We start from the raw sequence: 23,827 nt of genomic DNA, 5'->3' as shown, positions 1-23,827 counted from the left end.
CTTAGCCGTGAAGGTATTCTTTACATTTACCTTTTCTTGGCGACTTGTACTCAAGTTCTCATTTTAACTTTCCCATATTACACAGAGGAGATATATAGATATACTTATGAAACCAGTTGTTTTAGATAACCTTTTCTCGTGAATCTTGTAGAACAGTGACACAGAAGAAGTAGATTGTTATTTTACTGGGTTGTGCTTTATTTTGAAATATTTCATTTCTTGGTGGTGATAGTCTGAACACACTGACTTGTCATGAGTCCCCTAGAGACATGTGATTTCGAAGTGTAATCCTGTTCAAGGGCTGTGGCCACAATGAGAATGGAGGAGGCTATGGTTATCTAATGTTATTCAGGTACTACATGGAGACTGCTTAATTGTAATTAGTAATAAATAAAGGATTTTTTAACAGTTTGGATCCAAGCTTCTGTTTAATTTGAAATAAAGATTTATTCATGTGGATGTATTCATGTAATTCATGTGGATGTATTGTTTCTTGACTTTAGCAAAGCTTTTGACACGGTCTCCCACAGTATTCTTGTCAGCAAGTTAAGGAAGTATGGGCTGGATGAATGCACTACAAGGTGGGTAGAAAGCTGGCTAGATTGTCGGGCTCAACGGGTAGTGATCAATGGCTCCATGTCTAGTTGGCAGCCGGTATCAAGTGGAGTGCCCCAAGGGTCGGTCCTGGGGCCGGTTTTGTTCAATATCTTCATAAATGATCTGGAGGATGGTGTGGATTGCACTCTCAGCAAATTTGCGGATGATACTAAACTGGGAGGAGTGGTAGATACGCTGGAGGGGAGGGATAGGATACAGAAGGACCTAGACAAATTGGAGGATTGGGCCAAAAGAAATCTGATGAGGTTCAATAAGGATAAGTGCAGGGTCCTGCACTTAGGACGGAAGAACCCAATGCACAGCTACAGACTAGGGACCGAATGGCTAGGCAGCAGTTCTGCGGAAAAGGACCTAGGGGTGACAGTGGATGAGAAGCTGGATATGAGTCAGCAGTGTGCCCTTGTTGCCAAGAAGGCCAATGGCATTTTGGGATGTATAAGTAGGGGCATAGCGAGCAGATCGAGGGACGTGATCGTTCCCCTCTATTCGACATTGGTGAGGCCTCATCTGGAGTACTGTGTCCAGTTTTGGGCCCCACGCTTCAAGAAGTATGTGGATAAATTGGAGAGAGTCCAGTGAAGGGCAACAAAAATGATTAGGGGTCTGGAACACATGAGTTATGAGGAGAGGCTGAGGGAGCTGGGATTGTTTAGCCTGCAGAAGAGAAGAATGAGGGGGGATTTGATAGCTGCTTTCAACTACCTGAAAGGGGGTTCCAAAGAGGATGGCTCTAGACTGTTCTCAATGGTAGCAGATGACAGGACAAGGAGTAATGGTCTCAAGTTGCAGTGTGGGAGGTTTAGATTGGATATTAGGAAAAACTTTTTCACTAAGAGGGTGGTGAAACACTGGAATGCGTTACCTAGGGAGGTGGTAGAATCTCCTTCCTTAGAGGTTTTTAAGGTCAGGCTTGACAAAGCCCTGGCTGGGATGATTTAACTGGGAATTGGTCCTGCTTCGAGCAGGGGGTTGGACTAGATGACCTTCTGGGGTCCCTTCCAACCCTGATATGCTATGATTCTATGAATAGATTACGTGGGTTGGACAGAGTGCTAGAGACATAACTGTAGTCTACTGCACTTGGAGCAAGATGGGCTAGACCTAATCGATCTCTTCCATCTCTAATTTCTGTGATATTACTGTGATTGATTTTCATTGTTACCACTGACTGAATAATAAAAATGGTAAGAAACAGAGTATTACTCTTGTGTTCTCTCAAGTAATTAATTTCATTGCTGGAGAATGCTATCTATTGTATAATAGCATAGCACATTGTTTCAGTAGACATGTTCCCCGTGGAGTATTGAATGATGGAAGTGTCTAGGTGCCTGCTAATTGTACCTGAGCATTTCTCAACTGTCAGTTCTGCTGGTGCTTGTTGAGCTATTCATTTGGAATGAAGTAACACAGGAGGGAAACATGTTATCTGATGATATAAAAACACCCATTTGTCAGAAAATAAATGAATCTGCTTTGAAAACACATCTGTTGTGAGGAGATGGAATAAAATGGTTTATTAGCCATGTCTTGACTCTGACAACCCCTGTTGGAAAAGATACAATGAAGCTCTCAATCGGTCACAAGTCACCAAGTAAATTCTGGTAAGATTTTTGAGTCAGTACAATAAAAAAGTTCTTATTTTATATTTTACAGGTTATATTATATCCAACATCCAATAGCTCAAAGTCGCCTGAGTTGCATAAAATGATAGTCCCCAAAAACAGCCAGGACTCTGACTTGAAGATTAAACTGGCAGTGAGGATGGATAAACCACCCCACATGAAGCATTGTGGGTGAGTATGGAATTTTTGAATTCCTCTGCATGTTATTTAGTTCCAATATTATGTTCACATTTTTCCACTTGTAACTATAAGACAAAGTTGAGAAGCAGCACTGAAATGCACAACAGTTGCTGTAATATGGGAAGGTGCCATGTGCTGGCTTTATAAATAATTTGTACCCTGGACTAACATTTAATTCAAAGGATTCACTGGGATGTAAAGACAAATTTAAGAACGAATTCTAAGATGTCAGAGTGAAAAGTGCAATGCCATTTACAAAAAGCAGTTCTTGAATGTTAGGCTTAGAGTTAATAATGATTTTTAAAATACTTGTTATCTAGGTGGCACACAATTTCCATTAAAATAAAATAAATTTTATATGTGAATGTGGTGCTATTTATAACACAAAAAGTTTGTCCTCTCATGTTCAATATTTCCGTTCAAGGGTATTTGCAGTATAGTACCAATTTAGGAACATTTCCCTGTTTTTATATCTTATATTAGAGCTATGTGTAATGGATTATAAAAAAAAATATGAAAACACGTGGCCAGCATCCCCCATCCCAACTGCAAAAATAATAATGTTTCCTGCAAAAGGAAAAGGCTTCAATTACAAGTGTTACAAAGTGTTCGGCAGGCATATTTTTTATCCTTCTACACAATGCAAACAAAAGGCAGAAGGTTTCCAGAAAAAGAACACCATTCTAGATTCTAATTGTTACTGTATAAATTAGCATTGAGTATGCTATTAAATTCTTCTGAAATAGTTCCTATTGTCTCTATTTTGCTTATTTCAGACAGGGCTGGTGTCGTCGCCTATTATTAAGGATTCCCCAGACTTCCTATTATATAACACAGTTTTCGGTTCCTTTTGACTTTGCTAAACTTTAACCGTATGGCCTGAAGTTTTCCATGACCTGTGTCTGCCTCAGGATGGTTTTTTTGTGAAAATGTCAGCCCAAATGGTTCTGTTGTTTCAAAGAATGAGACTTGGGATTGGTAGGGCAAGGAGACTGGGACTGGTTGTTCAAGGGGACCGAGCTCAGGAGCCTGGGGCATTAGGGGAGAGATGCATTGGGTGAGGAGCTGGGAAGGGGGAACTGAGACTGGCTGGGCAAGGAGAGTATGATGGGATGAGAAGTCTGAGAATTGGAAACTGAGACTGGGTAATGAAGGAGAATAGGACAGGGATAAGAAGCCAGGAGTGGGAAGTTGGGGAGCGAGGTTGGAGGGGACAGGGCAGAAGGGGTCAAGCTTCAGAGGGAGGGAAGGCAAAGGGACAGGCAGAAGTGAGTCTGTGCAGACTAGAAGACATTTCCATTCAGAACCTGTAATAGAACCCATGATTCCTGAGTTTCAATATTCTTCTGTTCTCAGAAAATATCTGTGAAACCAACTGGCAAAGTGTGTTTCCATCTCCCTTTAGTGCTTCCACCTACAGGATGATGATCTACTATTGAGATCAGTTACTCCATTAGCTCACATGGCTGGAGTCTGTGTGGTGGTCCAGATCTGCTGCTGTGGGTGTCAATATGATGCCACATGATGGAATTTCTTGGGAGGGTTTCAGGGTTTTGGTTTTTTTTAATAATTAGGGCATTATTAAAAAAAACATGTTAAAAGTAGGGATGTAAAACCAGTTAATCGGTAAGCATTAGGCTTCCCTGTTAACTGACATTAACCGTTAACCCCCAGCTGCACCAGCCAGCCCATGGCCGTGCCACGCCAAACCCAGCCATGTCGGCTGGACATCAGCCCCTGGCTACACCACTCTGGCCCCGGCCGTGCAGCGCCAAGTTCTGGCTATACTGGCCGGACCCCAGATCCTGGCTGCACTGGCCAGACTCCAGCCGTGCCCCACTAGCTGGCCAACTGACCCCAGCCCAAGCCCCTGTGTCGCCAGCCAGAGCAACCCCAGCCCCTCTCCCTTTAATCAGTTAACTTTTTAAATGATAGTATTTTAATAGTTTAAATGGTTTTATTTACATTTATATTTATATTTACATCCCTAGTTAAAAGAACATTAATAAGTTGGCAAATTCAAGCACTCAGGCAACTCTAATTTATTCCCTTCATGTGAATGCAATGTGATACACTGGATGGACCTCCTCTGGTGAAGGATTAGGTCTGTGTAGTAAAGAAGGGTGACATCTGTAGGACCTCTGCCTTTGTTGACAAAGTTGGAAAGTGTTTCGTGACTCAGGCTGGAGGTTGCTGAAGTAGAAAGGAGGTTGTCATAGTTAAGGAACTTGAATACTGTGTTGGCAAATTAGATTCTAACCCTGCCTCTTCCACAGAGTTCCTGTGTGATTCTGGGCAAGTCACTTAAACCAGACTTTTCACATGTGGTCATTAATTTTGTGTTCCTGTTTCTCTGGGTGTCTGAACTGAGAAATCTGGGTCTGATCTGCAGAAGTGCTGAGGACTTACAATTGGAACTGAAATCTGTGGGAACAGTGTTTTGAACATAGGAGGTGCTCTGAAACGTCAGGTCCTGCGCGTTCAACTAGGGCATTACAAGTTAATGGATACTTTTGACCTTAATCTCTCCGTGCTTCAGTCCCCACTCTGTAAAATGAAAAAAATAAGACCTCTTCATCTCACAGGGATATTGTGAAGATAAATTCATTGATGTTTGTGAAGCACCACATACTATTGTTAGGAATACCATAGAATAGTAATTAATTTAATAATTCTGTTTTCTGAGCAGGTTTGATGAGTGTGCAGTAAATAAGGTCTAGAGCCATACATGCAACAGTGAGGAGAAAACCAAATATTGAATAGCTGCTTATTAAGTGATCAGTATCCATCCTCGGCACTGAATCAGAGAAGGGTTGGTAGGAAAACATATATGATTGTGTAATTAAAGACAGTTATCAGAAGGCATATGCACAAAGATAGTGCTATTATAAAGTGGGTGCATAACTGGTTGGAAAATCGTTCCTAGGGAGTAGTTATCAGTGGTTCACAGTCACGCTGGAAGGGCATAACGAGTGAGGTACCACAGGGATTGGTTCTGGGTCTGGTTCTGTTCAATATTTTCATCAATGATTTAGATAATGGCATAGAGAGTATACTTATAAAGTTTGTGGACGATACCAAGCTGGAAGGGGTTGCAAGTGCTTTGGAAGTTAGGATTAAAATTCAAAATGATCTGGACAAACTGGTCTGGAGAAATGGTCTGAAGTAAATAGGATGAAATTCAATAAGGACAAATGCAAAATACTCCACTTAGGAAGGAATAATCAGTTGCACGCGTACAAAATGGGAAATGACTGTCTGGGAAGGAGCACTGCGGAAAGGAATCTGGGGGTCATAGTGGATCACAAGCTAAATATGAGTCAACAGTGTAACGCTGTTGCAAAAAAAGCAAACATCATTGTGGGATGTATTAGCAGGAGTATTGTAAGCAAGACACGAAAAGTAATTCTCACACTCCATGCTGATTAGGTCTCAACTGGAGTACTGTGTCCAGTTCTGGGCGCCACATTTCAGGAAAGATGTGGACAAATTGGAGAAAGTCCAGAGAAGAGCAACAAAAATGATGAAAGGTCTAGAAAACATGACCTATGAAAGAAGATTGAAAACACTGGATTTGTTTAGTCTGGAGAAGAGAAGACTGAGGGTATGTCTACACTATGAAATTAGGTCGATTTTATAGAAGTCAATTTTTAGAAATCGATTTTATACAGTCAATTGTGTATGTCCCCACTAAGCGCATTAAGTCGGCGGAGTGCATCCTCGCTACCATGGCTAGCGTCGACTCACAGAGCAGTGTGCTGTGGGAAACTTTCCCGCAGTCTCCGCTGCCCACTGGAATTCTGGGTTAAGCTCCCAGTGCCTGATGGGGCAAAAACATTGTCTTGGGTGGTTCTGGGTACATTTAGTCAGTCTCCCCTGCCTCCCTCCCTTCCTCCCTCCGTGAAAGCAACGGCAGACAATCATTTCGCACCTTTTTTCCTGGGTTACCCATGCAGACACCATAGCACGGCAAGCATGAAGCCCGCTCAGCTCACCACTGCTGTTGCGAGCATTGTAAACACCTTGTACGTTATACTGCAGTATGTGCAGAACCTGGCTAAGAGACGGCAGCACAAGGACGATTGTGAGGAGGACGTGGACACAGACGTTCCTGAAAGCATGGGATGTGGCAACTGGGACATCATGGCAGCAGTGGGGCTGGTTGATAAAGTGGAACGCCGATTCTGGGCCCAGCAAACAAGCACAGACTGGTGGGACCGCATAGTCTTTCAGGTATGGGATGATTCCCAGTGGTTGCAAAACTTTCACATACGTAAGGCCACTTTCCTGGAACTCTGTGACTTGCTTTCCCCTTCCCTGAAGTGTAGGAATACCAAGATGAGAGCTGCCCTGACAGTTGAGAAGCAAGTGGCCATAGCCCTGTGGAAGCTTGCAACACCTGACTGCTACCGGTCAGTCAGGAATCAATTTGGAGTTGGCAAATCTACTGTGGGGACTGCAGTGATTCAAGTAGCCAATGCAATCACTGACGTTCTGCTATCAAGGGTAGTGACTCTGGGAAATGTGCAGGTCATAGTGGATGGCTTTGCTGCAATGGGTTTCCATTACAGTGGGGCGATAGGCGGAACCACCTTCCCAACCAGTACATAAACCGCAAAGTGTACTTTTCAATGGTGCTGCAAGCACTTGTAGATCACAAGGGATGTTTCACCGACATCAACGTGGCATGGCCAGGAAAGGTGCATGACGCTCACATCTTTAGAAACTCCGGGCTGTTTGAGCAACTGCAAGAAGGGATTTACTTCCCAGACCATAAAATTACTGTTGGGGATGTTGAAATGCCAATAGTTGTCCATGGACCCACCCTACCACTTGCTCCCATGGCTCATGAAGTCATACACAGGCAGCCTGCACAGTAATAAGGAGCAGTTCAACTACAGGCTGAGCAAGTGCAGAATGGCAGTAGAATGTGTCTTTGGACATTTAAAAGCTCACTGGCTCTGTTTGCTGACTAGGTTAGACCTCAGCGCAACCCAACATTCCCATTGTTATTGCTGCTTGCTGTGTGCTCCGCAATATCTGTGAGAGTAAGGGGGAGACATTTATGGCAGGGTGGGAGGTTGAGGCAAATTGCCTGGCTGCCAGTTTTGAACAGCCAGACACCAGGGCAATTAGAAGAGCCCAGGTAGGCACACTGCGCATCAGAGAGGCTTTGAAAACCAATTTTATGACTGACCAGGCTACGGTGTTACAGTTGTGTGTTTTTCCTTGATGCAAACCTGCCCCCTTTGTTGATTTTTATTCCCTATAAGCCAACCACCCTCCCCCCTTCAATCACAGCTGGCAAAGGAAATAAAGTCACTATTGTTTTGAAACCATGCATTCTTTCTTTATTAATTTAAAAAAAGGGGAGATAACTGATAAGGTAGCCCGGGTGGGGACGGGGAGGAGGGAAGGACAAAGCCACATTGCTTATTGTAGCCACACGACAAATCAAAACTGTTTTGAATGCCAGCCTTCTGTTGCTTGGGCCATCCTCTGGAGTGGAGTGGCTGGGTGCCCGGAGCCTCCCCCGCCCCCGTGTTCTTGGGCCTCTGGGTGAGGAGGATATGGAACTTGGGGAGGATGGCAGGTGGTTGTACAGTGGATGCAGCGGCGATCTGTGCTCTTGTTGGCTTTCCTGCCGCTTTACCAGACACCTGAACATGTCCGTTTGCTCCCCCATTAGCCTCAGCATTGCATCCTGCCTCTTCTCATCGCACTTACTTAATGCTTTCCTGGACTCTGCCACTGAATGCCTCCATGCATTCAGCTGTGCCCTATCAATGCAGGAGGACTGCATGAGCTCGGAAAACATGTCATCGCGAATGCGTTTTTTTTGCCTTCTAATCTGCGATATCCTCAGGGACGGAGATGACAGGGGGAGCATAGAAACATTTGCACCTGCACAGGGGATAAAAAGGGAGCGTAAAATTTAAGATGATACATTTCCGAGAACAAAAGGGAGACTCTTTCACAGTGAATCAAGCAATTCACAGTGGACAGCACATGTGCTTTAGGTACAAGGTCGCATTTTACCTTTTATATTGAGCACCTGCCGGTATGGTGACACATCACACATGGCTGGGCAACAGAATTTGGTTTCCAGGCAGCCAAGGTAAGCCAAAGGGTACGCAGGTTTGGCTTCTAATGCCTTCATAGCATGTGGTAATGTTTTCCAATTGCAGCACCGTCCTTTCTCATAGCAAGCAATGACGGTTGGGTTTGCCATTTAAAAGGAGCGGCTGCGGTTTTTGGGTGGATGTGCAGCGCACATCTCCCCCCACTCCTCTGCGTGGCTATTTGGGATGATCCCTTCATCCTCCCTCTGCTGCATGGCTTTTCTCAGGGATGATCCCTTTTAGCCAAGTGCAAACAGCCTAGCATGAACGGTCAGCCTAGCATGAACGGTGTCCTTTTACTGTTCCCTTACAAAAATTCCCCTATTTCAACCAGGTGACCATGAATGATATCACTATCCTGAGGCTAACACAGGAAGACATAGCCCTAATGTTGCTTGAATGCAACCAAAACCCAAGACTATTCGCTGCCGTGCTTTGTGCTGCAATGATTCCAGACTACTTGCTACTGGCTTGGCGTGGTAAAGTGTCCTACCACGGAGGATGAAATAAGGCAGCCCTCCCCAGAAACCTCCTGCAAAGGCTTTCAAAGTACCTCCAGGAGAGCTTCATGGAGATGTCCCTGGAGGATTCCCACTCCATCCCCAGACACGTTAACAGACTTTTCCAGTAGCTGTACTGGCTGCGAATGCATCCCAATTCTTCAGGGCAAATCAAACATTACACTACAGGGGTTAAAAGCAATTGTGTTTAGTTACAAATGTGCACTCACCAGAGGTGCCTTCTCTGCCTTCAGGGTCGGGGATCCCGCCTTGGGCGGGTATTGGCTCCAGGGTGATGAAGAGGTCCTGGCTGCCTGGGAGAACAGATTCACCACTTGCCTGCTGTGCATTCTCCTCCTCATCATCCACAAAATCCTCCTCCATGTTGTGTGAGACTCCCGCCTTGCAGGTGTCCATGGACAGTGGTGGGGTAGTGGTAGGATCCCCCCCCTAGAATGCCATGCAGCTGACCATAGAAGCAACACGTATGGGACTCTGACCCAGAGCCACCGTTTGCCTCCTTTGTCTTTTGGTAGGCTTGCCTGAGCTCCTTGACTTTCATGTGGGACTGCTTTTTGTCCATCGTAGTCTCTGTCCATCATGCCCTGTGCGATCTTGGCATATATAGTAGCATTTCTTCTTTTTGATCGGCGTTCTGCCTGCACAGATTCTTCTCCCCATACAGCAATCAGATCCAGTGTCTCTCGTTCGCTCCATGCTGGAGCTCGTTTGCAATTCTAGGGGGACTGCATGATCACCTGTGCCGCTGAGCTGGCCACACTGACCAAACAGGGAATGAAATTCAAAAGTTCCTGGGGCTTTTCCTGTGTATCTGGCTAGTGCATCAGAGTTGAGAGTGCTGTCCAGAGCGGTCACATTGGAGCACTCTGGGATAGCTCCCGGAGGCCAATAACATCGATATGCATCCACACTACCCCAAATTCGACCCAGCAAGGTTGATTTTAGCGCTACTCCCCTCACTGAGGAGGAGTACAGAAGTCAATTTTAAGAGCCCTTTTGGTCAATGGAACAGGGTTGCTTGTGTAGACGCATTCATTATAAAATCGACCTAATGTGGCTAAATTCAACCTAACCCTGTAGTGTAGACCAGGGCTAACAGGGGACATAACACTTTTCAAGTACATAAAAGGTTTTTACAAGGAGGAGGGAGAAAAAATGTTCTTCTTAACCTGTGAGGATAGGACAAGAAGCAATGGGGTTAAATTGCAGCAAGGGCGGTGTAGGTTGGACATTAGGAAAAACTTCCTAACTGTCAGAGTGGTTAAGCACTGGAATAAATTGCCTTGGGAGGTGGTGAGATTTTTAAGAGAAAGTTGGACAAACACCTATCAAGGATGGTCTAGATAATACTTAGTGCTGCCTTGAGTGCAGGGGACTGGACTAGATGACCTCTGGAGGTCACTTCCAGTTCTATGATTCTATGAAAGGGGCCAAATTAAGGTTCCACAGGCAACCTCAACTCTGGCATTTCCTAACTTTTGAGTGCTTGACTTTACAACTTTAATGAGGTTCTCTTAACATAGTTTTCTTGTTTGTAGTATAAAGTAAGAATGAGAACTAGAGATGGAAAATCAGTTTATTTTCTTGCAGTTGTCTCTCACTTGTTATCCCTGACCAATCTTTGAACTAGTTAACTTAGATTCTAACTACCAAATGTATAAGATTCATGTCGAATTTATTGGAGATAAGTGCATTATATGTTTTATGTAGTGCATTTCAACTGACGATCTCAAAACACTTTCATACTAGCTTTAGTATATACCTCTCCTAACCAGTTTGATACATTTTAATCATACTAATTTGACAGTTGGGAAAATAGATCCTAATGACAGTAATAGATATGGGGATTCCATAAATTTTGGTGAATTTAGCAGGTACAAATCAAGACTGTTGGAGGCATCAAGGCACTGCCATGGCCCAGGTTGATCTCTGGTTTACAATCACTTGTTCCCTGAGCAAGCTGTGAAGACTTCCCTGGGAATGGAACAGTTTCTGACTTTCTTCAGCTTTGGTTCCCTTGACTAATAAAGGGGATATGATGAAATGCTTCAAAGTCCATTCCAGTCCATAGTGCATATCTTGCATTTATATTTGATGGGTAGCGTCTCATTCCACAATTGCTCCCGTTTAAATTATAACATATTAAGAAGTTAAGTAATCAGTATTTTAGACTGCACTTTCTTCAAATCTTGCTCTTTCATTGGGTAGTCATAGTCATGATACATAGCGATACTCCTAACAATATTGTAAACTTTGAATAGTTTTGTTTATATGAATTGATTTTTTTTACAATAAAACTTAATAAAAATGCTCAAGTCTCAGGATTGCTGTGAATTTCATTTGCAATTATCCGCAACTCTGATGCTTTTAACTCACAAAAACCCAATGACTGTTGTTAGCTACATATTTTTGATAATAGTGTTTACGTTGGTACCATCAAAAAGCTGTGTTATAGTGTTACGCCAGTTAATAAAGTTTGTAAAGAACTTGTTTGAGAAAACACCCAGTGGTTCATCTATGAAACCCTCTGTAATAGGTTGAAAAGAATAAATGACAGTGATATAAGCTTGTAATAAGCTTAGCCTTCGGACTCATCTTTTTTTTTTTTTTTTAAAGTCTTTCCTGAATGGATATTTGAAAGAGTGAAAGAAACCGAAGGGCATTTAAATCCCCCCCCCCCTTTTTTACACACTTAATCCAAGCATTTGATGCCACACGCACATGTGTGCCTGGCCCTAACAAATGCTACTAGCTAGAAGGTTCTGTACAGTCTGAGGTGAATGCAACTCAGCAATGTGGATTTTTGAGGCAGTCTTCTTGAAGAACTCCAGATACTAGTAACTTATGAATTTCTTAAAATTCTTTTTTCCTGTCACTAAGAATCTGTATTTTGTATTCATGGAATGTGGCAACCTTCTACTTGCCAAAGGTTGTAGAGCCTTCTAGATAAAGTGTTGTCCCACCATTGCAAAGTACTGAGTTCATATTTTGCTAAAGTTTTACTTTTATTAAAATCTCTATTAAAATGTTTCCATTATGATTTTAGATTTTCCAAAAACTTCTGAGCCGAAATGTATCATGTTAAAAAGCCTATTTCGAAAGCTGTGTAGCCATATGAAGATATGATAGCTAAATTAGAAAAGAGATTATACTGAAGACACAATGTGTGCCAATTTGGTCTTTCCCTTTCTAACTCATCACTTCATTGTGTGGGGTTGTGAACTAAAGGAGGCAGACACATCAGTCCTATTGTCTTACTTTGCTTAATAATGTAAGTAGTTTTCCCCTGTCTAATACGTTTTCTTTTAGTGTACATCATTACATGACTGAATAGATGGATTTGTAATTTGGATTATTTTTACAAGGGAAATATTTTGGATCAGTTGAATGATCTTTTAGCATAGCCTAGTGGCTAATAGAAGGTAGTGCTCTGTCGCTGTCAGTTTAGAATGAAAATAGGAAGTGAAGTTTTTTCAAATAACTTGTTCAAGAAATAAATGCAGAACAAATAATAATCAGTAGTCTCATCTAAAAGGAAAAAGAATAAAAACAAATGTAAAAAAGCAAAACCCAATCAGCATTATGTTTACAAAGCATTATTGCTTGAATTGGATATTGCATTTCTGTCTCAGCGCTCCAGAAATTTTTTCCAAGATACAGGAGGCAAAACTTTCACCCCCTAAATGTTTTGTTTTGCTTTTTCTTGAGATGTCCCTTATCAATTCTCCCATGTCTGTCTTGTTTTTTTTCCTGGATTCCTCTCTCATTCTACAGACTTTTGATTGTTGTTATTAATGCTGAATTTTAAAGAGGTTTCTTGGTCCTCTGTGTTTGTATGTGTGTAATTATATATAAAAACTGTGTGTGTGTAAAACTCCCTCACTTTTTGTGTTATTAGCATTGGCCATATTGTTGCGGCTTGTTGCATCTTTGCTCTCATTTTTCTTTTGGGACATCTTTTAAAATTTATACTCTTCAGTAGTAAGAATTCTAGACAGATGATATCGTTGGAACATTACTTACCCTATCATTCTGCTTCTCTGAACATATCTTTCAGAATTGTCACTCACCAGCCCACCTCTTCTGTGTTTTGGATGTTGCCTTTCTGGAGGTGTATTTTCTCTTGCACCTTGTTTTTCATTATTTTCTGAGGCATTTTTGAACCTTATGAGGGTCATCTTGAATTTGTTAACCTTTTGAGAGAGCTGTCTATTCATGCAGTTAGAACTGACTGGAAAATTTGAAGTGCAACAGTTATGCTCAGCAACGGTAGCACCTGAGTTCTAGTACAAGATATGGTTCTCTTTCACATGCATACACATACTACTGCTGCCATGAAGGATCAAAAAATGTTAAAAGCTAGGGGAAATCTGCCAATCTCACTCCAAGGAACTAAGACCAGGGATGAAAATCTCATAACAAGTAGAATTAAAAGGTAAGTAATTTTATTGAACCCTTTGATGGTGCTTTTTGATCATAGATATACATGTACTTTGCAAAGGAAGGTAATATGATTAACTGTGTTTTACAGATGGGGATACTGAGGCACAGAGGTGACTGACAGAGTAAGTCAGTGGCAGAGCTGAGAAAAGATCTGAGGTCTCCTGATTTCTTTGCAGATGTTGGTGTGAAGAAAAAGAAATGTGGGACAATGGTTTTCATGGCTACCAGGCAGATCATGAGTCAACCCAGAAAAGCCTCATGGATGTTGAAGTTTCTCTGAACAATAATAATAGTATAATAATACCTATCTCTTATATAGTGCTTACCGAAGGTCACCTAGGTCCTAGCAGGCCAGTGGAATGAGCAGAAATACAATCATCTGGGTAACTTGAAGTCCAGCTGCGTGATCTAAACACAAGAATTATTCTCAATGTAACTGGTTTGAGACTGCTGCAAAATGAAACCACTCAAATGAATCCATTTTAAGAGTTGGCTACTCATTCTGAAATCAAATAGAAACAATACTGATACACCTTCCTGACCCATTCTCAGCACCATATGATCTGTATTCACAAACCCAAATAGAGACGTGTATTACTTCATATCACGTAATGAGACATGATTAATTTAAACCCAAAGTTTCAGGACTTTCTCTTGGCTATGACGAAGAGGGGTAAAGTAGAATTACGGTTGTTGAATCATCTGTTTATACAAACAAAGTTGCCTACCCAAAGGCAAATGACAAAATAAATAGAATTCAATTTCCAGGTAAGCAAAGACAGTCAGCAAAAATTCCTCTCTTAGGAACCAGAAGTTGTGTAGTAGTTTCAAACATGACTACAACAACACAAAATATTTTGCATCCAGCATCTTCAATATCCCTTCCTAACACTTTAGAAGTTATTGTAATGTACCTGACATTCAATCTGTTTAATTCTCCATTCAGTTGCAAAGATTATTTTTCCACTATACTACTGGGAATACATTTCTCACTAATAAACAAACTTAACATTATTTCTGGGGGGAGGGGGGAGATATGAAAATTCTTTGCTCAAACTGAGGACAAAGAACCATTCAGTATCCATCTTTGTCAGTTCTCCCCCCCCCAGCCCCCCGACTTCGAAAATCTTAAAGCAAAACAAATGTAAAGAAAATACGTAATCAAATTTAACCCCTATTTAGGTGGTTTTAGGCAAGTGCGCAAGAATCAGGATATGGGCTTCGGTACCATTTCTGCTGGCTAAGTCACACGTTTTGAAACAATAATTCAAACCTTGCGTACTTAAGTGACCTGGGAGCCTATGTTTCATTAACTTTCAGTAAAACTTAGGTTCCTACCTTCTTAAGTAACCTGTGAAAATGGGACTTAGCCTCCTAAGTCACTTAGGTAGATCTATATTATGGCAGCATACAATGTACAGACACTGCATGCCCAGCTAGCACGGGTAGTAAGACTAGTGAAGACAGTGAGGCAGTGCTTAGGCGAGTAGAGTACTGTACATGCCTGAACCCTAGATTATATATCCCACATGGCTCTCTAGATACCCAGGCAGTGCCTCCCATGTCTACACTGCTGTTTTTAGCAGTGTAGTGTTGTACAGCCAGAGCCTTTGCCTCCCCACTGCCAGAGAACGTCCCTCACTGCAGTGAAAGGCTCCAGCACTGGGGAAAGGTTCCAGCAGTTCCCTGCTGCACCCCGGCCAGAACCTTTCATTGCTACATGTAATCTACACACTGCAATGAGTGTGCACACCGCCTGCCTTTCACTGCAGCATCTAGCTGCAGATACCCTACGCACAACCACAGGGTCTTAGATACATATGAAAATTTTACCCCAGGCCACTATGAGGTTTATGGGAATTTCACTTTCCTTATTATGCTGTCTTTCTGATACTTTTTTCCTCTCACTGGCATTACTATTGATCACGTATAGTTAAAATAGCATTTGGCTATGTAAGCAATTTATATGCAATGATAAAATAAATCATTTTTACTCAGTCTTTAAAAATGCAAATTCTATAGTAGAATTTCAATTAATTGCCATAAAAAAAAATTCTGTCTGGGTTATGATAATAAGGTTCACTGTTAACAAATCAGCAAGTTATGTTTACTACTAACTTCCAATCGGTACATTAGGTTTGGTTTTTGTTCTGGGTTGAACTCTACAGTAGCAGGCATAGCACTTGATTTTAATTATATTTACATAGATACATAGATATTAAGGTCAGAAGGGACCATTATGATCATCTAATCTGATCTTTTTTCCTGCACAATGCAGGCCACAGAATCTCACCCACCCACTCCTGCAATAAACCTCTCACCTATGTCTGAGTTTATTGAAGTCCTCAAATCATGGTTTAAAGACTTCAAGGAGCAGAGAATCCTCCAGCAAGTGACTCGTGCCCCATGCTATAGAGGAAGGCGAAAAACCTCCAGGGCCTTTTCCAATCTGCCCTGGAGGAAAATTCCTTCCCAACCCCAAATATGGCGATCAGCTGAACCCTGAGCATATGGGCAAGATTCACCAGCCAGATACCCAGGAAAGAATTCTCTGTAGTAACTCAGATCCCTCCCCATCTAACATCCCATCACAGGCCATTGGGCCTATTTACCATAAATATTTAAAGATCAATTAATAAAATCTATTTTATTGATAACTTGCTACTTTCATTATGACAGCATGAAAATATTGAACTCCAGACTGTCTCTCTAATTTTGCTTTGGAATTTCAGTCCATCAGTACTCCTATTTAAAGGTTGTAATTCTCATTTTCTGTTTACACGTTTTGGTAATTAATAGTTCTGAAAATAATTACTTTTTAATACAAAATTATTGATTTTTCTGGTTTCTAAAAAGTGAAGTTAATTAACATATGGTGGAAAGGTTAGACACGTACTCTGGATACTCAATTGCCATAAATGGTTAAGTAAGATAATCAGATCTGTCAGAGAATTGAGAGAGGAAGCTGCACTAGAGTCTATAAGTCAACCTCAAGCTTGTAGTCAGCCCTGGTTTCCAAGTTCAGTCCTGAGCAGGAAGTTGGTCTAACCAGAGCAGGGGAGAGTTGGAAGAGGAACAACTGTGAGAGGGAATAACTGGGTATTCTATCACTGAGACGGGAGGCAGAGGAGGAGGGGTAATGTATGAGGGTGGGGTGTGTACAAGAAACATTCAGTGCTTCCAGCTATGCCAGGTTCTATTGGGCAGTAGTGGTGCTACCTAAGTATTCAGTTTTGAATAGATTTTGAAACATTATGCATCTGATGCAGATTATCTGAATTTTGGCTGAATATCTGTTTGAAGTTGACTCTCAGTACATCCTCAAACATAATAGAGAAGATGTTTTGAAACAAATCCTTATTCCCAGATGAATTATATAGAGTTTCTACCTCTTTAGTAAGTAATATTGGGTGAGCCTCACATGGAAACCCCGGGAATTGTGAAAGATATTTTTCAACAGAAAACTGTTAACAAGTATTCTGAAATTAGTGGCAATGCATCTTTCTTACTAGATTCAGATATGGATGGTTGTATTTATTTTCCCCCAGAAACACTGCCACTCTGTGGAAAGCAGAAGGGTTGCTAGGGGGAATCTGAAGATGTTTTTGAGAATTCAGGGGTCTCAATGAAACTGAATATAACTGCCATAAATGTCTGTTAATGTTCCCAGGACTCCGAACCACTTGTCACTGATAAGTATTGAGATTTGTATGTAATATTGCAGAAAGTTAATAAATGATCTGTTGTTACTTACAGCTTCTGCTGCCCCTTGCATAATCTGTCTGGCACATAGTGTATTTATCTCATAACATTGCTTCTGGGCAGACATTCAAATTTCCACACAATAACATCAGAAAGATCAAATCCCTAAGTTTAGCTAAAATAAAATATGGCACATATTGTGCTTGTTTCTCAAGATATACATTTTCATTATGGAGCTAGTCCCGATCAGCATCTTCTCATGAGACATTTCTAAAACTTGTGGGGAGGATTATTAACATAAAGTTGCTAACTGATTATTTCTGTTGCCCTGAAAGAGACATACTTCCATAGCTGTAGTTTTCAGTTTCACAGGACCCTTTGCTGATATTTTCTTGCATAACATATCCTAGTGTGTTATCTAGAGAACTGCAAAAGTTTTCACCAAACAGATGTAAATTCAGTGATACACACCTGAGCTGAAATCTGCCTGCCAATGTCCAGCCCAAATAGCTGGTCTAGGCACTGGGAAAACATAGGAGAGAAGGAATCTCCACTGCTAGAGAAGTTCTCTCTAGGTCAGTGTTAAAGGCACATGGCCTTGCCCTGAAAAGGTTAGTTTAATTTTAGGGGTGTGACCCAACAAGTATGAGGGGTGGGCAGTAAGGGGGATGGGGTGTAGAGATAAGGGCTACAGCATTGCAATCACATGTTTACTAAGTTTAGGATGTGCCCATCTTGGTAGTTCAGAATTTGTGCTGAATAACTATTATTGTTGTAGACTCCCTGGTGGGCATCAAGGAAGAAGCAAGTTCTTAAGAAGGGATTTGAATGAGGAGAAGGTAATGTCTTGGTGGGCCAGGACTTGGGTAGTGTAGTGTTTCCTAGTAGCTGGAACATTGGACTGGGATTTGGGAGATATGGATTCTAGCCCCAGCTCTGCGAATATCAGGCTAGGTGATGTTGGGTAAGTCATTTCACCCCTATGTGCCTCAGTTTCCCCATTTGTAAAATGGGATAATGATATTTACCACCTTTGTAAAGCACTTTGAGATCTACAGATGCAAAGTGCTGTGTAGGAGGTAGGTGTTACTATGACTTGAATAGAGAGTGACATGCAAAAAGGCCCTGAGACATTTGACAGGGAAGCAGGCAAATGGTACACTGAAGCTGATATTATTGGTGGAGTGGATGAGATGTGATTGACAATGGCACACATCTAAAAACTTTCATCACAGAATTTTCTCTTTTATAGAGTGAAATTAAGTACTCAGAAGTATTTAAACATACTTTGTTATGACATAAGCCAACAAAAATTTAAAATATTTGAATGTAATGGTTTGTACTCCATCCTGAATACCTGTTCTTATTTTAATGCCTGGGTGTAAGTGGACCATTGGAAGTTGACATTAATACTATATATTCTGGCTTTTGTCAGTTTTAGTAATCTTAACATTATTTATACATATATTTTCTTTTTAATTAATAGGTACTCCTCCGTACAATGATAACAGAGTGCCTCAGGGCACTACATCTAGTGTTGTATATTGATGAACTAGAGGATCAGGTGTATAGAAAAGTGAGAAAAATTGCCTATAACAAAATTATTTAGATTATTAAAGATTTAAGTAACTGGGCATCACAATGGCAGGTTAAATTCAACATACACAAGAAAAGGGAATTGGCAGTATACATTGGAAGAAGTTGTTCCAACCAGTCTTACACACGGGGTTTGTAAACTAGTTGCAGCCTCTCAGGAAAACTGGATAGTTCAGTGCACAACTGTCAGGGTTCCTTCCCCACTCTGAACTCCAGGGTACAGATGCGGGGACCTGCATGAAAACCTCCTAAGCTTACTTTTACCAGCTTAGGTTAAAACTTCCCCAAGGTACAAACTATTTTACCTTTTGCCCTTGGACTTTCGCTGCCTCCACCAAACATCTAACAGGGATATAATTTGGAAAGAGTCTGTTTGGAAACGTCTTTCCCCCCAAAATACTCCCAAACGTTACACCCCCTTTCCTGGGGAAGGTTTGATAAAAATCCTCACCAATTTGCATAGGTGACCACAGACCCAAACCCTTGGATCTTAAGAACGATGAAAAAGCATTCAGTTTCTTAAAAGAAGAATTTTAGTAGAAGAAAAAGTAAAAAGAATCGCCTCTGTAAAATCAGAATGGTAAATACCTTACAGGGTAATTAGATTCAAAACATAGAGAATCCCTCTAGGCAAAACCTTAAGTTACAAAAAGACACAAAAACAGGAATAGCCATTCCATTCAGCACAGCTTATTTTCTCAGCCATTTAAAGAAATCGGAATCTAACGCATCTCTAGCTAGATTACTTACTAAGTTCTAAGACTCCATTCCTGTCCCCGGCAAAAGCATCACACAGACAGATAAAAACTCTTTGTTTCTCCCCCCCTCCAGCTTTGAAAGTATCTTGTCTCCTCATTGGTCATTGTGGTCAGGTGCCAGCGAGGTTATCCTAGCTTCTTAACCTTTTACAGGTGAAAGGGTTTTTCCTCTGGCCAGGAGGGATTTTAAAGGTGTTTACCCTTCCCTTCATATTTATGACAACAACTATGGTTAGAACTGCAAATAAGATGTTATTATTTTATTAAGAATAGTGTAGAAAAATAATGATGGAAAAGATTATTTGGGGTTTATATAGAACAATTATGTATTAATCTTGAATACGGTGTTCAGTTTGAAGTTACCTTATATCCCAAAAAGCTGTTGCAGAGCAAGAACAAATCCAATAATGGGCACTTAATACATATCTGTGTATCATTTCAAAAAATCTTCTATTAAAAGTTCTGAAAATAACCAGGGGCAGAGTTTAAGAATATACAAGCTATTCCTATGCTAATTGACCTTTGAGGCTAGATGGCAGTCTTTCATTATCCCCTTCCCTCCCAGAATTATGGACAGATGGCGCACACGTGCTATTATTTTACAAGACAGGAATTTTGTTACATCAAGCAAAAAGAACTAGCACACCCTATTCTTTGGTAAATGCATAATTGTCTGACAACCATAACAATCTCAGAGTTCCTAAATAATACTGTTTTAAACTGTAAAACAGTTCTGTATATTAGTTAATCACAATCCTTCATTTATATTTATCTACTGTAAAACAGTTCTGTATATTAGTTAATCACAATCCTTCATTTATATTTATCTAGGTTCTTTTATACCACCTGTCACCATGGAATCTGAACACCACACAAAATAGATAAATAGTAGGTATATATTACTTCCCTGCACTATGAATTGTAAGTAAATTGGGGCTTTGGGACTAGGCAGTAAAAAGAGAAGGGACCTTCTCCAGCAGTTGATGCATGGGTTTTTCAGTCCTTCCCTCTTAGTAGTTCTTCCGACTAAAGTGGCCTCTGTATTCAACGGAGATAATGCTCAGAACAGAGAACCAGGGTGATGCTCACAGTGACCTGTGTTATCTAACAGCCTCAAGCTTCTACTTTCTATACCATTTGGAGCTTTTTTCGGGGTAGGAAGTCTTATTCTTAACTACAAGTTATAATAATCAAGCTCCAAGGTCATAAATTCATGGCTCGCCATAGTCAGCTCTGAGTCTGATAGTTTGGGCTACATTTTTCTGGCTAGCTACAGAGAGAAGGAGGCTTAATTTTCAGCCATGGCTATTTGAGCACCCAGTCACAGTGCGGGGGTCCAACAGGACACCAACACTATGAACTAATTTAGCAGGCTCTGGGCAGATGCTCTGGATAAAGAGATGTAATGTCAACAATTCTGTCTTTATTTACTTAAACATTCAGGGAGAAATTGCAATGCAAAATCAGCTTTTCTTCCTAAACCATTCTTTTCAAAAATAATATACATGGTAATTAGGTTGAAGCCAAAACATTCTCAGCTTTATTCACAAAGGTGTTAGTTTTGTCAAGTCAATTTCCTCAGTCAAACACATACATAAGAAGATATACTCATGAAAGGGAAGGAGAAGGGAATGGCAATAAAATAGATTCAGTGCAATATTTCTTTTTTATAGTCAAGTGGATGGTAGGTAGTGTTTGCCATTAGCTTCAGGCCAAAGTTCCTGGTACACCTTAGGACAGATTGGATCAGAGAGGAAGGTTTGCTTTTCAGATGGCTTTTTTATTTCTCTCCAAATAATGGAAATCAACAGAAAGATGATCAGGCAAAGACCAAACTCAAGACTCTGGGGTGTGTTAAATCCAAGAAACATCATGGTCTTATATTCAATAACCCTTACATCAAATAGACCTGTAACCTGCAGCAGTAAGAAGGAAAAGTACAGACACAGAGCAACCAAACTAAGCAACGAAAAAGCCCCCTCAGGATTGCTCGGGGTTTTATATTTTCTTAGTCCATGGAAAATTAACCAGGCTGTTTCAGAAGTCCTGTCCAGAGGTTTCCAATAGCATTAGCTCATAAATAGAGCAACCTGAGTACTGTCCCGAAACACGTTTGAATATCCAGTTCTCAGAGCAGAAGTTCCATCATACAGTGTGTTCCTCCTTCAGTTACTTCGGTTAGGGGTAACAAGCACTCTCAGAATTCTGGTGACAGGTGATTAGTTCATCAGGCCTTCACTCAATGTCAAATGTACACAATTGGAGGTTAGGCACACGCCCCACATGAGGGCCCCCCAAGGCCTGCCCACTGCCATAGTTCCACTTTCCCATGAGGTGTTAGTGATAAGGGCTGACCATGTGAACTGGCTGTTGGGCTGGTAGAGACCGGGGGGGCTGCCACCACTTCTCTTTGGGCAAGCTGGTACCTCCCCTGACCACAATTTCCATTCACTGTCTTCTGGTGGGTGAGGGTCTGTCCCAGAAGAGAGAGGATTCAGCTCCACCTCTCCTCCCTCGCCACCATCACTACCTGAATAAAGGACTCTGTATAGAGGATATCTGCCAACACCACCCTAGTGGAACCATATTGGGCTAGTGGCAATGAGGGCCCCCGCTCACAGAGCCCTCTGCTGGAGCAGTGTTAAGAGCAGACATGCAAAACCCATGAAAAAAATGCAGAAATTGGGCTTGCTTTTGGCTTAATTGGTTTGTGAGTTGCTTGTTGGCTAGTGTTTGGCTTGTAGCTTGTTGCTTCTTTTTTTGATTGGCTCCTGGCAAGCAGGGGCAAGGGGGAGTAAGCAGGAACAAAGGGCAAGAGGGGAAGAGAGTCAGGGGTGCACAGTGGGCCCAGCACAGTCCCAGACTGCATGCCGGAGGGATCTAGTCACATAGAGTGTTGGGGTTTTTAGGGATTGGCTTGTTTTGGCCTTGTTTTGAAATGGGATTAGCTTGATTTTTGGCTTATTGTGAAAGTTGGGGTGCTTATTTTCTGCATGAAAGTTGGCAACTGTAGTTAACAGCATGCTTCAGAGTTAACCCATTAAGATGAAGGGGGCAGTTCACACCTCTCAGAGCTGCTGTTTTAGGGTCTCCGAACACTCGGGCAGACACAACTGTATCTATTATAATCAGATCACATAATCAAGCTTCTTTTTGGGGGGAGAGGGCAAATAGGAGGGCTAGGAACATATTTTTTATTGTCCACAGTGAAAGCTGGGAGTCTGATGTCATTGTATGACTCCAGGAGTGGCGGCCCTAGGCACATGCCTGTTGTGCCTGTGCTCTACTCTTGTTTAGCGTTTGCAGGGTCTCTCTTTCACAGGTAGGCCTGGTCCATTGTTATGAAATTGTCTGCTACTAAACTGCTAACTCCACTTCCTGAAACTTGTAGGTATTCTGTGGAGGTCCCCCTTTCAAATACTGATTTAGCCTCACTCTGCTTGTCTGGTGAGTTCTGATGGTACCACAGCACAAGATGGTATGGTTTGATTTTAATTTACTTTAGAAGATGTGGCGTACGGACACATTGACATTAATATTTCTGCACATTTCATACAAGTATTGGTGGCCACACTGGTTTAAATTGTGTTAAATACTAGAATGATACATTTAAGGTATGTGCTAATGTGTTAATTCTGTCTTAGTATAAATGATTTTCATTCTATATATTTCTGCAAAATCAATTGACTGAAATCCATTACATTAAAAATGGAAAATTGAACTTCTTGACAAATGGTGCATTAAAATTACATTAATGATTGATTGGATAATGATGATGAGTTTAAATGCAAAATTGCTAGGGAAGGAAGAAGTAAAAGTGTTTATCCTGCTGCTAGATCCTCAGAGAACAGATTATAGCTATGAGCTTGATTTTTAATGCTTCCTACAGTAATTGCTAGTGAGGAGGCATGGGGGATCTTGGAGACCTTAGTAATATGCCACTGCCATTTTAATTGCCAAGAGAAGTATTACTAATTAAGGTGTCATTCTTCATTCATTCCAAAATAATTAGTCTGAAATATTTGCAAAAGCTGAGATATAAATTTAGATCCAAACTCACTTAGCTTAACCACAACAGACTTTATGTGAAAAAGATCTGTGGGTTAAGCAAGGTTAATATTAAAAAACCTGAAAATGTCATTTCTTTTCTTAGAATAATTTGATGCAATTATGTGATTTTCATGTTTTCATGGCTTTTTTTAACTGAAGTAGCAGAACTGAGGATGATTTCAGAACTTTGCATAACCAAAGGACTGTGTTTAAAA

General features: G+C 41.2%; 1 protein-coding gene across 7 annotated transcripts in view; it reads left to right on the top strand.

Annotated features, from left to right (window-relative positions):
* Positions 1–23,827, top strand: part of CADPS2 (calcium dependent secretion activator 2) — a 584,713-nt gene that overhangs the window by 327,499 nt on the left and 233,387 nt on the right. For all 7 annotated transcript variants that reach the window (XM_084638323.1, XM_084638324.1, XM_084638325.1 and 4 more), the window contains exon 8: positions 2,272–2,411. In XM_084638323.1, the coding sequence (XP_084494449.1) occupies positions 2,272–2,411 (140 nt within the window). The remainder of the gene's footprint in view (positions 1–2,271; positions 2,412–23,827) is intronic.

The sequence above is a fragment of the Lepidochelys olivacea genome (genome assembly GCF_965140295.1).
Source record: "Lepidochelys olivacea isolate rLepOli2 genome assembly, chromosome: 1".
In the NCBI taxonomy this organism is placed as follows: Eukaryota; Metazoa; Chordata; order Testudines; family Cheloniidae; genus Lepidochelys; species Lepidochelys olivacea.
This window is presented reverse-complemented; position numbering and strand designations above follow the sequence as displayed.